Source organism: Stigmatopora argus, chromosome 7 (assembly GCF_051989625.1).
Source record: "Stigmatopora argus isolate UIUO_Sarg chromosome 7, RoL_Sarg_1.0, whole genome shotgun sequence".
Lineage (NCBI taxonomy): Eukaryota > Metazoa > Chordata > Actinopteri > Syngnathiformes > Syngnathidae > Stigmatopora > Stigmatopora argus.
The window spans coordinates 12,821,347-12,837,329 of NC_135393.1; the positions used below are offsets into that span (position 1 = coordinate 12,821,347).

Genomic DNA, 15,983 nt, shown 5'->3' on the forward strand with positions numbered 1-15,983 from the left:
AATTATTCTAATTCAATGTAAAATATGCCTCTACTTACAAAATATCCAAGTTCCGAAAAAAAATTGTAAGTAGAAGTACCACTGTATTTAAACTTGCAAGAGTAAAACGGAAGCGTAAAATGAAAACCCTAATCCTCCCAGTCAAAATGGGTTGGGTGTCTAACATCAATGGCAAAAAAATGTGTTGAGATGGTATATATTTTCCCCCCCCCAGGTGTGCGCCTTTGACGGGTCCAAATGGGAACACTACCGGACTCGAGACTTCTGGCTGGCGGTGGCCGAGCGTGCCGATGAAGCTCCCGAGCTGTGGCTGCAGGTTCTGGTGTCGGTGCTGCTGCTGGCCTTGTCAGCGCTCTTCAGCGGGCTCAACCTGAGCCTGTTGGCGTTGGACCCGGTAGAACTGCAGGTTCTTCAGAACAGCGGCACTGACAAGGAGCAGCGCTATGCCCGAAAGATCGAGTCGGTGCGCCGGCACGGTGAGTATAATACACTTTAAAAAAACAAACATGTAAATTTACATTATAGTAATCCTGATGGTGTAGGGGTTTACTCGCCTGGGTTTGGTGCGGGCAAGCTTGGGATGGATTCCTCCGCTTTGGGGTGTACTGATTGTGAGTGTGAAGAAAACAATGCAATCAAATCAATACAAATGCAAAACATATTTTTTTGTTAAATATCTGACAATTCCCAGCAAAAAGTCAAAAAGTTCTAAATTGCTTTGAACTGCCTGAAATGCCCCCAAATCAACTGGAAATGACCTCAAAATACCCCAAAAATACAGAAAGTGACCCTAAAATTCCCCCAAAATATCAGGAAGCCATCCTTTATCAATAAGAGGTGACCCTCAAATGCCTCCAAACTACCAGTAAGTGACCTGATATGAATAGAAATTAACAGCGCAATGCCTCAAACTATTGTTATTTTCTCGTCCCTAGGTGGCGCTAGAGTGCGCCTTTGTAAGACTCATTAAAACAGAATGTTAACTGAAGCTAAAGCGGAACACCCTTCTGGCAGGTAACTACGTATTGTGCACTCTGCTGTTGGGTACGGCGCTGATCAACTCCTCGCTGGCCGTGTGGACGTGTCGCATCCTGGGCATGACGTGGCTGTCAACCGCCACCTGCGCACTGGGGATTTTCTTCGTAGGCGAGATTCTGCCCCACTCGGCAGCATCCCGCCACGGCCTGGCCATAGCGGCGCGCAGCATCTGGCTGACGCGCCTGCTCATGGTGCTCTCCTTCCCCGTGTCGTACCCACTCAGCAAGCTCCTTGATCTTATCCTGCACCAGGAGATCTCCAACTTCTACACCCGAGAGAAGCTGCTGGAGATGCTGCGTGTCACCGACCCGTACCATGACCTGCTCAAGGTGAGGTGCGATGACTTCAAACCGGAGTTTCGGGTTTGCGGCCAGGATAAGTTAGCGCGTCGGCCTCGCTGTGACCGGACGTTTCGTCGAAAGACGTTTGGTCCCCGGACATTTGGTCGACCGGACGTTTGGTAGAACGGACGTTTGGTCGCTGGGTTAGCTCACTGTCAAATTATGACAGAGTTTATTGTTGATATTTTGATATTAGATATTTAGATATTAAAGTCACTCTCTCTCTCTCATGATTATAATTTTGAGAGCTGGTTTCAACAGTAACAACCCGGCGACCAAACGTCCGTTCTATCAAACGTCCGTTCTACCAAACGTCCGGGGACCAAACGTCTTTCGACGAAACGTCCGAGTACCCGGGCTCGCACTTCTGGGATCGACGGTTCGATCCCAGGTGACTCCTCCTCGTGTGAAGTTTTCAAGTTTTCATTGCTCCACCAGGGCTTGCGTGGGTTTTCTACGGGCACTCCACTTTCCTCCCACATCCCCAAAACATGCACAATAGACTGTTTGAACACTCTAGATTGGCCCTTGGTACGAGTACAAGTTCGAATGGTTGTCTTGACTCCCTCGTGACCTGCGATTGGCTGGCCGCGGTGGGCTGGGGTAGGTTCCAGCACCCCCCGCAACCCTTGTGAGGATAATGAAAATGAAATGAATGAATGTATTCATTACCTAATGGCGGGGCTTGTGTGAGACATTTATCGTCGACTTCCTTCAGGAGGAGCTGAACATCATTCAGGGGGCGCTGGAGCTGAGGAGCAAGACAGTAGAGGACGTTCTGACACCGTTAGGCGACTGCTTCATGTTGGCGGCCGACGCCCTTCTGGATTTTAACACCATGACAGAAGTCCTCCAGAGCGGCTACACGCGTATCCCCGTGTACCGGAACACCCGTGCTGACATCGTCGACGTGCTGTTTGTCAAGGACCTGGCCTTCGTCGACCCGGATGACTGCACGCCCCTGCAGACTGTGACCCAGTTTTACATGCGGCCACTGCACTGCGTGTTCAGTGACACCACGCTGGACGCCATGCTGGAGGAGTTCAAGAAAGGTATGAGGAAAGGGGGCGGGGTCAGAGGTTAACCAAGGTTTCAAACTGGGGAAAACAACAAAAGTGTGGTACATTAGCTCATGAATGAATCACCTTTTTGTTAGTGATGAGGGCTCCAAAATGTGGGGGGTGAATGAGTCTGTCTGTAACCAAGCGAGAGAGTGCATGGTCGTCAAGGCAACATCTAAACACTTTTTTTATGTTGTAATGTGACAAACGTCACATGTTAATGTGTTATGACGTGGTTCCTTATGCCTGAGATAACAGTACGGAATGACACACTTTGTTAGTTATTGCTGGATGATGAGTAAAATCTTTTTTTTTGACATACCGCTCATTATTACGATTAGCATAAAGGCTTTTCCGCTTCCTTACTTTGCACTGACCCACTTAGATGAATGAAAGTGTGGGTATTTGTGCTCGTGTGTCATTGAGAAAGTTGAACAGAATCCAGATGAATCGCGATTGAAAGGATTTACTGTGTGTGTGTTTGTCTGCTCATGTTTGGAATCTCAATTTAACTCTTTCAAGCACAAATCATGGAAAGAAAAGGAATGAAATGCTTACTCATTGTCAAAATCGATTGGACGTCTAGTTCCGTCAATGGCACTGAAGCATGAGCATTCACAGCGAGTCTTCCATTTGAAATGAATGGACCCCCCCATGCTAGAGTTCAACAATATTAAAAAAAATCTAGAAGGTTCCTTGGTGTCGTAACCGGTGTGTTATTCTATTTTTATTCATTTTCTATGAATAAAAATGACATTGTATCAAGTTATGCATTCATTCATTTTGGACCAAACTGGACTATGTGTTCTTTTTGGCAGGTAAATCTCACCTGGCCATAGTACAGCGCGTGAACAACGAGGGCGAAGGAGACCCTTTCTACGAAGTCATGGGCATCGTCACACTGGAGGACGTCATCGAGGAAATCATCAAGTCGGAGATCCTGGACGAGACCGACCTCTACAGTACGAAAAAGTCACATCATCATCATCATCGTTAAAACTCTCGCTCGACATCAACTAGCATTTGTGCGCATTGACGACAGCTGACAACCGCAGCAAGCGCCGCGTGTCTCACCACGAGAGGAGGCGGCAGGACTTCTCCATTTTCAAAGTGGCCGAGCACGAGACCGAGGTCAAAGTTTCACCGCAGCTCCTCCTGGCCACGCACCGCTTCCTGTCCACGGGTAGGCTTGGGGTCAACCGGCCAATGACGGGGCTATGCATAAAAGCCAATGAGCCGTTTCCTCTCCGCCAGAGGTGGATCCTTTCAAGCCATCGTACATCTCGGAGAAGATCCTGCTGAGGCTCATCAAGCATCCCAGCGTTGTTCAGGATCTCCCGTTTGACGACAAGAACAAGCATGCTCCAAAGCACCTTCTGTTCCAAAGAAACAAGCCAGCAGACTACTTCATCCTAATACTGCAGGTACTGCACCTCAACTGTACTTTGATTGAGAAATCCAGAAGCTCAAATGGCGTCTTACTGTAGTTTCCAATTCAAAAACACAATAATTACCTTATTTTTCAGACTATAAGTTGCACTGTTTCCCTTCCTATTTTCCTTTTATTTACTCAAGTACAATTTATCTATGTTTTTTTTTTACTGTATACCTGTTGTTATTTGTTTTTTTTAAAGTTAACAGATGCCGTTGTCTCCATTTTACTATTTTTTGTTCTTGGTTTCTGACCAAATAAAAAAAAATGGAATTTATAGTCCAGTACGATTTATATATGTATTTTTTCTTCTTTATTGTGCATTGGCTGGCTGGTGGGATTTATACTCGGGTGCGACTTATAGTCTGACAAACATAGTAATTGTTCTGCTTTTATCTTGAAATCCCCTTTGTTCGGACTGCTCTAGTCTGTGATGGTTTTATTCTGAAATGTTGACAATGTTCTTTTCGCTAATGGGTTCCTGGTTTTTCAGGGTCGAGTACAGGTGGAGTTTGGAAAAGAGTGTCTCAAGTTTGAAAATGGAGCTTTCTCCTATTTTGGGGTCCCTGCCATTTTGCCATCAGGTAAACACACACACACACACACACACACCGATCTTTTGTTGTTTTCACAAAATCTACCGAGGAAAAAGCCCAAAAATATAGACTATCCATGTTGTTTGTCTTTATGGAATTAGACTTAAACTAACCTGTTTGATTTTGACATGAAGACCTCCGGTCGCCGTCTCGCTCCGAGTCAGAGGGTTGGTCCCCGGGCCAGCTCAACGGGGGGTCCAACATCTACGTGCCCGACTACTCGGTACGTCAGATCACCCCTTTGCAGATCCTCAAGGTGAGCACGACACCACCCCGTTGGTGTTGTAGCGCCCCAAATGACCCTTCACCTCGCTTTTATGTCAGATCACCAGAAGCCATTACCACAACGCGCTGGGCGCCTCCATGATGGACACCTCGCCACAGACGCCCGACGCCCAGAAAACGGAGCCTCCGCTGCCCGAGAACGGCGGTCCTGCCAAACTCCCCGTGGTGGCCACGCTGATGCCGCCGTGTCGGGAAATGGGTCGATACCCTCCCGCCGGGGGGGAACAGCGCTATCGCGTACCCCAAAGCACCTCCGTGCTCAATCGTCGGAACCGCATCGTCAGTAAGTTCTGATGACGCCACACTTCCTGATTTCACATGAATGACAACACATTTATTTATTAGTGAATGGAAATAACATAAGCCCACCATTTATTTGCATAGTGGCTATTTTATTTTTCTTCGTATTAAATCATTTTTACTTTTATTCCTGCATATTGGTTAAATTATGACCTTTCTTTTTTATGTTTTGTATTGATTTTATTGGCATTATAGGCAATTGTTATTTTTTTTAGTGTAGTTGAGATGGTTAAAAAAAAGTCATAATTCATGCAGGAAAGGATAAAAAATGATTTTTTAAATTCATCCCAAATGCAAACCTCTTGAAAGGACTTTAGGATTTTTTTAACTCTTAAAAATGCATTTAATGAAGTGAAGAATATGAATATTGTTCAGTATACATTGCTTGCCTTGTCACTCCAGGAAGTAAGTCCGACGGCCAAAGGAGTCCAAGCGATTCGGTCTTCTTGCGAATGGACGAGATCCCGTACTCCCGAGAGGACTGGCCATCTTACACCGGTAACAATGGAAACATTCAAATTATGATATTCCTTAACTTTTAAAACTCACTGTGGCATAAGGAAAGGGTGGGTGGGTCTCATACTTGCCTTTCTCCAGTTTTGTTTGACATGCAAATACAGCACTCATATATAGGCACAAAAAGCAGCATACAAAGTACTATAAAAGAAAAACAAGCACACACAATTGGGCAAAAAAACACAAACTTCATTTGTTTTTTGACACTTTTTTTGTGTGTCAGTAGGTCACAAGAAAAGACGAAAGTCACTAGAAGAGCAGAGAAGAAAAGAGCCGGAAAACGGCTCCTTACAAAATGACCATAAGACCGAAGAGCAAGAAGGCCCCTCATAACACGGACTAGTTCAAAGCTAGTCTAGCGAGCGAGACCACCGTACGACCTTAATAACATTGTTGATGAAAATGACCCGAGATGTCTGGTTATATCTGACAATGTCAAATGAATGTTAAATTAAATAATTGGGGGATGTTTGAACATTTTCATTGTATATATGACGCATTATTAAAAATGTCGCCACGCCACTTGAACAGAACTTTAGCTTGGGAATGCTACTTGCTTATATTTCACGTTTATTCATGAAATAAAAATTTGTTACTCAAAGCTTTTTATGCTTAAAGGGTATGTGGATGAAATTATATAGAGAAATAAAATGTTTTTTTAAATGAGTCCCGTTTGAGTTGTGTTTATTTAAGTGTATTTTAATAATCTAATGGAAATATATGATTCGTTTTAATGTTTTGATTTTCAAAGCTTTGTTGTATTCAAACGTATTCAAACACATACCTGTAAAGTTTGAATAAACTAATAGACCATTTGACAGAATGCACTCGAGCTAATGTTTTATGATCTGGCAAAAAATAAATTAAAAAATACAGGATGGATGTGAATATATCCATTGAAAATACCAACAACAACAAAATTCCAATCGGTCAACAAATTAGAGGAGTTTCAGTTAGTGTCCACAAGAAGAAGAAAAGCCTTTATAAAAAAGGCTATCTTTCTAACTGCACCCATTGAGCAAAAACCAACATAATTTTTAAGTGGAGTTTTTAATTGATTTTGCCATGTAACACATGTAACAGCATTTTATAGTTTCAACTAGTGGTGAGTGGAAAAAACATTTGAATCAAATTTAAAAGGCAACATTAAAATACAATGCACTGCACAACCCTGAAAACACTTGGTGTGTATTCCACCTTTCAAGGGGTTCTGTGTGTAAGTGTACACAATTATGGGATGGCATTACAATGATGACCCGTTTTTGGGGTGGGGAAACACAGCAGGAAGAGCTACTTCTTTCCTATTACAGTTGTATTAATGGACTTTAATTCAGTGTACTAACCGTGTGTGAAACAAGGAGAGCGTTTCAAAGAACACACATTTAGTTAAACCACTAAATGACATTTTGGGTCCACAGTTTACAGCAGCAGACGTCAAACGAGCTTAGCCAACGCAGACTAGCCATTGTAGCTAAACGCAGTGAAATCTAAAATGTTTTCCGAAATATTAGCGCGGTTCGTCATGCGGTAGTGATATAACGTAACAGAAATAATGAAACGTGTTTCCACCAAATGGCAGGAATTGACGTAGATACAAAGAAAAAGTGCTTTCAATGCACCAGACTTCACTCAGTAGATTTGTGAATACGACTAGACCCATAAAAGCAACAATTATTAAATATACTTTGGCGCTAATGCTCAAACTTCTGTGTGCCGTTACATCGGAATAAATACAATTTATGCATAAGAGCACAGTTTAGCAATGACGTCATTTTGCAAATAGAGACAGGAGGCTTATTGTTTTTGCTAAATTCTCTTTTGGGTAACACTGGCTTAGCGTGAGGAGTGACGATGCAACATGTGGACTCGAAATGTTACTGGCATGATTTGAAGGAGAGAGAGAGAGAGAAAGAAAGAGTTACTTCTCACTGGACTTGAGTGACGGCGTCGTGGATGGACTGCGCCACGTAGTCTAGGTTCTTGGAGGTGAGGCCACACATGTTGATGCGACCGCTCGCCATCAGGTACACGTGCTTTTCTTTGATCATGAACGCCACCTGTTTGGCTGCAGTCAAAAAGAGAAATAACATTAGAAAGACAGAAATACGTACCGTATTTTCCGGACTATAAATCACCTTTTTTTTCATAATTTGGCGTAGTGAGTCTTATATATGTATTTTTTTTCCTTTCTGTCCAAAGACAGCCAGTTCCGTTTATTCTTCTTCAGGTTTTATCTAAAAAACTGTTGTTAACCATTTGGCTTTTTGTTGTTTTATCAGGAAATGGTATCAGATTAGTTCGTCTTTTTTTTTTTACATGTGAATGGAGATGAGTGTTTTTTTGTTTGATTGTGTTTGTGTATGTGCGTACGTACGGTTGAGTCCAGTAAAACTGAACATCCCGATTTGCTGGGTGATGTGAGTCCAAGTTCCGGGGGTCCCGAGGGCTTGCAGTTTGGACTGAAGCTGGTCCCGCATGAGGAGCACTCGGTCAGCCATCGTCTTTACATTAGATTGCCTGCAAACACATCGACATTGTAGAGGGGTATAAAAAGGTTTGGGTAGCCCTGGCCATTTCCATGATCTTCATGTGTACAATAATCCCTCGATTATCGTGGTTAATGTAGACCAGACACGAAAAACCACGAAGTAGGAGAACCCCCTATTTAAAATTTAAAAAAAACCTTACAAAAAAAATGTAATTATCGAAAAAACATTTCCCCCAGAAAGAAAACCGCAATGTAGTGAAGCCGCGATATTCGAGGGATTACTGTACCTCTTTTATACACTTCAATCATGTAAATATACCATTCTGCAAAGAGTTTGGGGCAATTGAGAGTCTTGCTGACAATGCGAGCCCCTTGTGAAGGCGGATTGGACCAAGTGGTCCTCACAATCTTCTCCATCTGAGACAAAATGCGCGCCAGGTTGTCTCCATCTCGCGCCACCACCGTCAGGTTGCCCACTCTCTCGTCTGAGGAGAGATAAGAGTAGTATAAGTGTCCTTGTCTATTGAAGTCTATCTTGGGCACTTATTACACACTCACTGTAGAGGCCAAAGTTCTTGGAGAAGGACTGAGCCACGAAGAGTTCAAAGCCCTGGGACACAAAGTAGCGAATGGCCCATGCGTCTTTCTCCAAAGAGCCCGAAGCGAAACCTTGGTAGGCCGAGTCAAAGAATACGAACAGATTCCTCCTCTAGAAAGCGACAGAAGACAAAAAAAGAAAATTAACAATGTGATTATGAAAGGGGGCTGTCATGTATAACATGAAAAAATTGTTCTGTTAAGTCTGAGTGCTGATTGAAACAAAAAAAAATTGTTGAGCTGATTCCAAAATTGCAGTCAATTTTGCACTCGCATGTCAGCAATTTTCTAGGTTAATGTGACTATCACTGCAAATATTGCGTGTAAAAACATGGTTGCCTAAAATATAGCAGTGCTGCCTTTTTCAAATTTCATGTCAATAGTCGAGCTGAAAAGATAAGCAGATATATTATTAATAATTACAATTTTGGCCTAAAAAATGTCCTTTTATAAATAGCAAATATTCTCTTTTTTAAAAAAAGGGAAAAATAAATATTCTCCTTTTCATTGTTTTAATGCATGACATTATAAATGGGGGGGTCATTCTGTAGTCCTCAATAAAAGCAATAAATTAACAGATACTTGCCAATTCCAATGATCTGCTTTTTGTTTTTCAAAACATTGATAAAATGACATAACATTGACAAAAACAGCAAATAAGTTGCAATTTAAAGACAAGCCGATACGTCGATCTATCGCCGAAATAATGGGTGATTATTTGACTATCAAAATAAAGGTTTGTGGCAGTTCTATTTTAAAATAATAAGCATGACAACACCTTCATGATCTCAGCTATCTGTTTCCATTCATCCTGGTTGGGATCGGTGCCTGTGGGGTTGTGAGCACACGCGTGAAGCACAAAGATGGAACCTTCCGGTGCTTTCTGTCAAAAGACAAAATATCAATATGAACATGAACCCTTTTATTTTCTAATAAACAAAGTAATCACCTCAAGGTCATCCACCAGGCCAGTGATGTCCAGACCTCTCTTGGCGGCGTCCCAGTAGTGGTATGGACGGACGTCCTTGAACCCAGCGTCGGCAAATACAGCATTGTGGTTCTCTGAGATACAAAAACAAATCGTACGTGAACATATGTCACACACAATTACACTTAACGTATCAGTGTTTACAAACCCCATGTAGGAGAAGACACATAAACAGGCGTAGCTGTGTTGTTGACACCATTGTACCAACGCCGAAGGAACTCGGCGCCGATCCTGAGGGCGCCGGTGCCGCCTAAAGCTTGGACCCCACCCACCTGAAAAAGGAAAGAGAACCACGGACAGGGTAAGATTAATAAAAATTGACTCACTGTGGCGACCCATTACGGAAAAAGCGTTTAAAAAAAACACAAATCCCTTTTTTTAAGCACAAAATAAGTTTGCAAACAAATTTCGCTTCAATATTTTGTTGTACAGAAATAACCTTATAAAGAATAAAGTTTCTTTTTCGAGCAAAGAGTATTGCAATAGTGTAAACATAAATATAGCATAATACATTTTTTTTGCAATATCCTTATACATCTTGATTATTTTGTTGCTTATAGCCCTTAAGTAGTTTACTGCCATTGACAGTTACAGAAATTAAACCCATTTCAATTGGGAAGGCGCGCATTGATTGATCATATTTCACTGCCATTGATGGCAATAGACAAACAATCCAATTTACTCAGGGACTAGGAACCCTGCCAATCAAAAAATGTTGGACATCTATTGTCGTCCATGGAAGATATAAAAATAAACATTTTACATTTTTACCTGATTTTGATCCTGTGAAAATGACCCGATCTGGGCCGATCACATGACCAGATTGTGACATCACCAATAAATACACCAATTGTGATAACTTGGACTCCCACCAAAGAGCCATACTTTGGAGTCCTGTGCGATGCTAGCATGCTAATACACTAGGAACTCACCCTGCCTTCCTTGATGGCGGGGCTGTCATCTCCCAGGGCGACCTTGGAGGCGGCCGACCGGAACTCCGGCAGTCCGAGGATGGGCAAGTACTCGTGGTTTAAGGTGTTGTCGTCCACAATTAGACGCTCAACCTTCTTCACCACCGGTAGAACCCACGGCTGACAGTCATCTGTGCGATAGGCTGGGGGACAACATTCATTTCAGTTCATCACACTTTCTAACTATAATATCAGACTACATTTTACAATCCTATGTCTGACAGCAATCCATGAAATGACACCGGTCCGCTTATTGTAACGGACATCAAGATGTTAAAAACAGGATTTGAGCATGCAAGACAGTCGATGGTGCAAGGTGGCAGCGGACTAAACTAACGTCTTTGACCCCTGAGGAACTCATGGCGTCCAGTCATGTGTTGTATCACGTATCAGCACCCCGTCTTTTATAAAGAGCAGCGAGGACAAATGCAATAAAAGCAGCTGCTTCCTGTGACCGCTTGCCATTAAACGCAGAGATTATTCGTGCATGCGCATCACAGTATTCAATATTGTCTGACTCATGATTTATTAGGTGTGGTTTTGGCAACGACAGAACAAGCTGCTGCGGTTCAGTACAAGTGTGAACATCTTCGTTCAATCCTATTTTTTTTTTAAGGGAAAGCTATAAATACCCCACAGTATTGGAAAAAACGGCAGGGTCTAAAGCTATAATAATCATTTATTTATTTGTTATTATTATTATTATTTTATTTTATTTGTGGACATCGTGGTGAAGCTTTAAATCTCATTATTCTTGTATAATGACAATAAAATATGTGGCTGGAAAATGATATATTTGCGTTCCTGTCAACAACGCAGGAAAAACCACACACGCAGATGCTCCGTGGGTACCTTTACGTCAACGATGTCTAAAAATGAGTTTACAGAGTTACTCTTAAGTATCTCTTAAATAAGTGAAAGCGTCATGATAGGTGTGGTTGTTACATATTTTATTTAAAAAATGTCAGACTTTAGTGGTGTTGTCACATGACACTTAAACGCACCGTGCCCATTGACTGGGAACAGTTAGCGTTTTAGCATCGTTAGCTCCGCTTACCTCCGACTCCAAGGTTCACCTTGTTTGGATCGCCGTCTTCACGAAAGTCCGCGCTCAACTTGAAGACAGCCACCGGTGGCGCCTGCGGAACGTCGCCGAACACGGACATGATTGTGGTGATCAGGATCTGGAGGGCGACCGCGGTGCTTCCAGATGACAGACGGGGATGCAAGTAGCGAGTTAGCCCGGGTTCACCTTCACGTTTAGGCTAGGACAAACAGAAGCAGGGGCGTTAGTACACCGGCCAATGAGACGACTTCTTACAAATGACGTGCCTTCTTCACAACCAATGGGAGCACAACTAGGAAATGCCTATTTGGGTGTATATTTTCATTCGAGAAGGCGTTTTGAATCATAATGTAACTCTTTGATTGATGGTGTATTAGAATATACAACTACTTATTCCAGTTTAAGTACCACTTTTAAAAAAGTGTGTGGTTTCACTCAAACCTTAATACAGCTCAGCTCATTGGCGCAGTAACAAAGTTTGCCAGTAAATGTCAGTGTAAGCACGCGAGAAAGAAAATACATAGACGGGATATTATTTCCCGTTGTAATTACTTATAATAATTATGATTGTTATTATTATTAAAGTAGTTGTAATACAGTTTTTAACTTACTTTACCAACAATTATTATTGTAATTAAGGACAAAACTGAGTACCGACATGCTGTAAATTGTAAAAGGCAACTAATTGGGCTCTACTGACGAGTATGAATTGTTAGAAAAAAAACAACACATAATCAGAATTTTTTTTTTCAATGAAATTGAGTTCATGCAAAAAAAAAAGGTACTCAGCAATAAATTCAAATTAATCGCTAAGAAAATAACCTTGTGATGGAGTATGCCTATAGCAAAAGCACTGATAACTGTATTGGATCTTGAATTAGCATGTGTAGCTAATGAAAATGGTTACTGAGGTGTTTATGATTTTAACATGACGGCGAAACAAATGAAGGAAGGAGTAAATTACTGAGTGTCAAAATAAACATTCAGGTGTGTTTCCTGGCTTGTCAGACTCTCTCAAGTGTTTGATAAATGGCCTCCACTTCCAGCCTGCTGCTGCTAGCCTAAGTCGCGCGCACATTGCTAAACACGCACACGCTTTGTCCTGCTGTCCATGTGAGGCCATCCATTAGGACTCATTGTCCCCCAAGACTTGCTTAAGGGCAGTTAAGCTAAACATGCAAAGTCAAAACAAACAAGACTAACAGGTCACCTGACATGTGATCAGTCCAACTCAAACCAACGTACTACATCTCGGCTAATATTGACGTTCAGATCAGACGAATTACGACCCCAATAGCAAGAAGGTCGGGTCACTTGTATCTCAAGGCATCGCTGTCTTCAATTTATTTAACTTGAGTCCAAATGGGCACCAGATCCCCCCCCCAAAATATTACAAATTATAAGTAACAAGTAATAGAACCATTTTTGAATGAATAAAATAGAGCAAGGAGCCCAAAACAGTCGAGACATTAAGGGATGTTTTGCTTTTTTTTTTTTTTTTTTGTGTCAAGCTGTCACTCTTCCTTTTCTTTGTTCTTTTGCCCTCAACAAGCATAAATAAGATGTCACACTCAACAGGTCCAATTTCAAAGACCAAGATGATGGAGTCCATTAGACCTTAAGACTCGCAAAAATCAAAGACCCCTTCATTACTGTGTTGCCTTTTCATAGTGACCATTGAAATGGTTCAAATTTAAGAGGCGGATCATTTCGACAGCCCTTTCTCAGAATATTGATAAGGCAACATTCTCAAAAGGGCAGATTAATGATAAAAATAAATAAATAAATAAACGGACATCTCCAATAGATGGAAAAAGTGGTCATTGTGAGGATCACATTGGATCCTTTCACGTACGTAGTTTTGTTAAAAGTGAGGAATTAATGGTTTAGCAGGACGTCTGCGCTTTGTCATCCTGCTCAACTTCCTCCCGTCACCAGTCGACACACAACATGTCAACACGCTGATTTACACACACGTGTGTGCATGTGTGGAATCTGGATGATCTGTGGCAGGAAGTGATCCGTATTGGTGTGTACACATCAACAGTCACCACCCAAGGCTACAAGAAGGGGGACGAGAGACCGGGTCAGGGATACATGTTTGGGGTCAAAGTTGGACTCGGCGTGTGCGTGTCTGCCTCAGGTTCAGTCTGTCACTTGGTGTTTAGACTTTAACCTAAGTAAGGATACTACGATCCTCCGGCTATGTCTTGACATTAATGCTTTTGTTGACGTCTTTGATGATTTTGTTGTTTGGAAATTATTGCCATTTTTAGTCTTGCAATGAATGTTTGTGTTTGTAAATAACTAAAAAATAAATAATCATATTCCATCATAATAATGAATGGAACATTTCAAAGAGAAAATCTAAAGTGAATAAAACAAAGATGAAATAATTATATATGTTCTCGAAATGAAGAATGAATAAATTAATTAATACAAATAGTACCTCAAATAAATCCATTTACACAAATGATAATATCCATTACCAAACAACAGAAAATCAAATATTTAGGACACAGGTTTGAAAATAAGTGATGCGAATAATGTCTAAGACACAAAAAAATGACATACAAAGTAGAGCTAATGTATAACAAGTAGAAAATTGGGGATGCTCAAATTTGATTGGCTAAAATAGAACAGGGATATAAAAATGTCTCACAACGACTATTTCACATACGCACGAAAAAATATATATATACTATATATTTTTCTCCACTACTATCCATCCCAAAAATGATATTCTCTCTTTTCATTTGATTAAACTAGGTTATAGGGGAGATGCCCATGATGAAGGTCTTGTCTACCCCTTTAAATGCGATTTTCTGACGGAGGCCAAATGTTATTTGTGAAATCTATTGTGAGCAGCAGCTCCTGTGACAGGAAGTGCACTTACATTACACACTGCAGCATGTATACACTCCACGTTGTTTATGATGGATGACTCGAGCTCGAGGATAGATGCCTGATCTTTCCTCTCCCTAAATCAGCAGCATGTTGTCACGGGCGTAAACACCGTGATGGAGTCTGCCTGTTGGAAACCATTTGTTATCATTATACGCTCATGTAAATAAAATATAAAAAGTACCCGATCGGCAGTTTTGGACACACGAAGACTGATTTTCAACGACTCCACGTCCAAAATTTCAGCCGCCAAACATGACCGCCAAGAAACAAGAATATAAACATCCACGCTATCGAAGGGTGCTAATACATGTGGCCAATTTATGATGCTAAAATGGAATGTTAATATGTTTCTAACAGAAGTGGGGAGCCCCCCAAAAAGTTTTGAATTACTAAGGATCACTGTATAAACTGAATTTGTGCAATAAATAAATATATATATATATATATATATATGTATGTATATATATATATATGTATATATGTATGTATATGTATATATATATATACATATATATATATATATATATATATATATATATATATATATATATATATATATATATATATATATATATATATATATATATATATAGAAATTATGTAGTTAATTACTTGTCTGGTTTAGCCTGGAAAGTCATCAAACTAGTGTATTAATGACCTATAACCCAAACCAAAACCCCACACAGACAAGGGGAGATCATGCAAAATTGAATAACTAGTAATGGAATTTTGTTACTTTTTCAGAAATGTAACTATAACGCTTTACTTTTGAAAAGAAACTTGAACAACACTGCTTCTCAACTCCAGGTTTGAAAGTATACAGATTTTTTTACTAGTCACACACGTGCGAGTGGATGAAAAATTAAACAAGGTTAGCTCAAATTTGAAGGGCAAAATAATTCATAATAATCCTTGGGAGCTGTTTTTGGTGTTTGGGTAACAGTAATGTTTTCAAATCTCCGCCCATAAAGTTCCAATTAAATACGAATACTATCTGCTTTTCACTAGGTTGGAACGTATGTCCCAATACTTTTGTCTCACACCACGAGCCAGGATCTTGACGCTGAATTTTGTGATTTTAATCCACGTATTATTACGGGCGTTTTACATGCTTGCGTGTCTGGGATGCTTTTTGTCGCAGCTGTTTTGGGCGTGTGGGACCTTAGTGATCATTCCGTAAAGCTGCGTGCAGCTGGCAAGCGGATGAAGACTGCTACGAGTCAAGGTCAGAAAAAGGCAGCACAAGGTCGAAGCCAGCGGCGCGATTCGCTCAATCAACATGCTAAGTCCAGGAAGTCTGTTTTAATACACCGGACAGGCCTGCGGATGATGTCTTTCCATGGTTGAGGTGCATTTGTTTGTGTAAGGTTACGTGTTCGTTCACATGTGTGGACTCG

General features: G+C 41.2%; 2 protein-coding genes and 1 long non-coding RNA gene across 4 annotated transcripts in view; 1 reads left to right on the forward strand and 2 right to left on the reverse strand.

Annotated features, from left to right (window-relative positions):
• The window catches only part of LOC144077345 (metal transporter CNNM1-like), a 7,856-nt gene extending 1,774 nt beyond the window's left edge, over positions 1–6,082 (forward strand). The window contains exons 2-12 of one of the 2 annotated variants that reach the window (XM_077605016.1): positions 215–476; positions 1,015–1,367; positions 2,098–2,431; positions 3,259–3,402; positions 3,483–3,623; positions 3,695–3,864; positions 4,366–4,456; positions 4,603–4,724; positions 4,793–5,036; positions 5,456–5,551; positions 5,793–6,082. In XM_077605016.1, the coding sequence (XP_077461142.1) occupies positions 215–476; positions 1,015–1,367; positions 2,098–2,431; positions 3,259–3,402; positions 3,483–3,623; positions 3,695–3,864; positions 4,366–4,456; positions 4,603–4,724; positions 4,793–5,036; positions 5,456–5,551; positions 5,793–5,902 (2,067 nt within the window). In that variant the 3' untranslated portion in view covers positions 5,903–6,082. The remainder of the gene's footprint in view (positions 1–214; positions 477–1,014; positions 1,368–2,097; positions 2,432–3,258; positions 3,403–3,482; positions 3,624–3,694; positions 3,865–4,365; positions 4,457–4,602; positions 4,725–4,792; positions 5,037–5,455; positions 5,552–5,792) is intronic. The other variant, XM_077605017.1, reaches the window with a different exon arrangement.
• LOC144077351 (uncharacterized) lies at positions 159–5,617 on the reverse strand. The gene is made up of 8 exons (XR_013301007.1): positions 5,434–5,617; positions 4,582–5,061; positions 3,515–3,816; positions 3,270–3,397; positions 2,525–2,574; positions 2,052–2,412; positions 555–605; positions 159–441 (listed from the first exon to the last, which is right to left on the reverse strand). It is a non-coding gene; the product is annotated as an uncharacterized LOC144077351 (long non-coding RNA).
• Positions 6,083–6,600: 518 nt separating the features above from the next.
• On the reverse strand, positions 6,601–14,710 carry LOC144077352 (aspartate aminotransferase, cytoplasmic-like). The gene is made up of 10 exons (XM_077605025.1): positions 14,576–14,710; positions 11,671–11,878; positions 10,575–10,756; positions 9,791–9,914; positions 9,604–9,716; positions 9,433–9,537; positions 8,616–8,766; positions 8,377–8,542; positions 7,944–8,086; positions 6,601–7,634 (listed from the first exon to the last, which is right to left on the reverse strand). The coding sequence occupies exons 2-10, from the start codon at positions 11,777–11,779 to the stop codon at positions 7,495–7,497; spliced, it is 1,233 nt and encodes a 410-aa protein (XP_077461151.1). The 5' UTR covers positions 11,780–11,878; positions 14,576–14,710; the 3' UTR covers positions 6,601–7,494.
• Between the last annotated feature and the right edge of the window lie 1,273 nt (positions 14,711–15,983).

What these genes read in the sequence shown, in the direction of transcription:
- LOC144077352 (XM_077605025.1), bottom strand. Translation starts at nt 11,779, where the DNA reads ATGTCCGTGTTCGGCGACGTTCCGCAGGCGCCACCGGTGGCTGTCTTC. An exon ending in TGTGTCTTCTCCTACATGGG is followed by an intron (nt 9,717 to 9,790) that starts GTTTGTAAACAC and finishes TTTGTATCTCAG; the next exon opens with AGAACCACAATGCTGTATTT. An exon ending in CAAGAACTTTGGCCTCTACA is followed by an intron (nt 8,543 to 8,615) that starts GTGAGTGTGTAA and finishes ATCTCTCCTCAG; the next exon opens with ACGAGAGAGTGGGCAACCTG.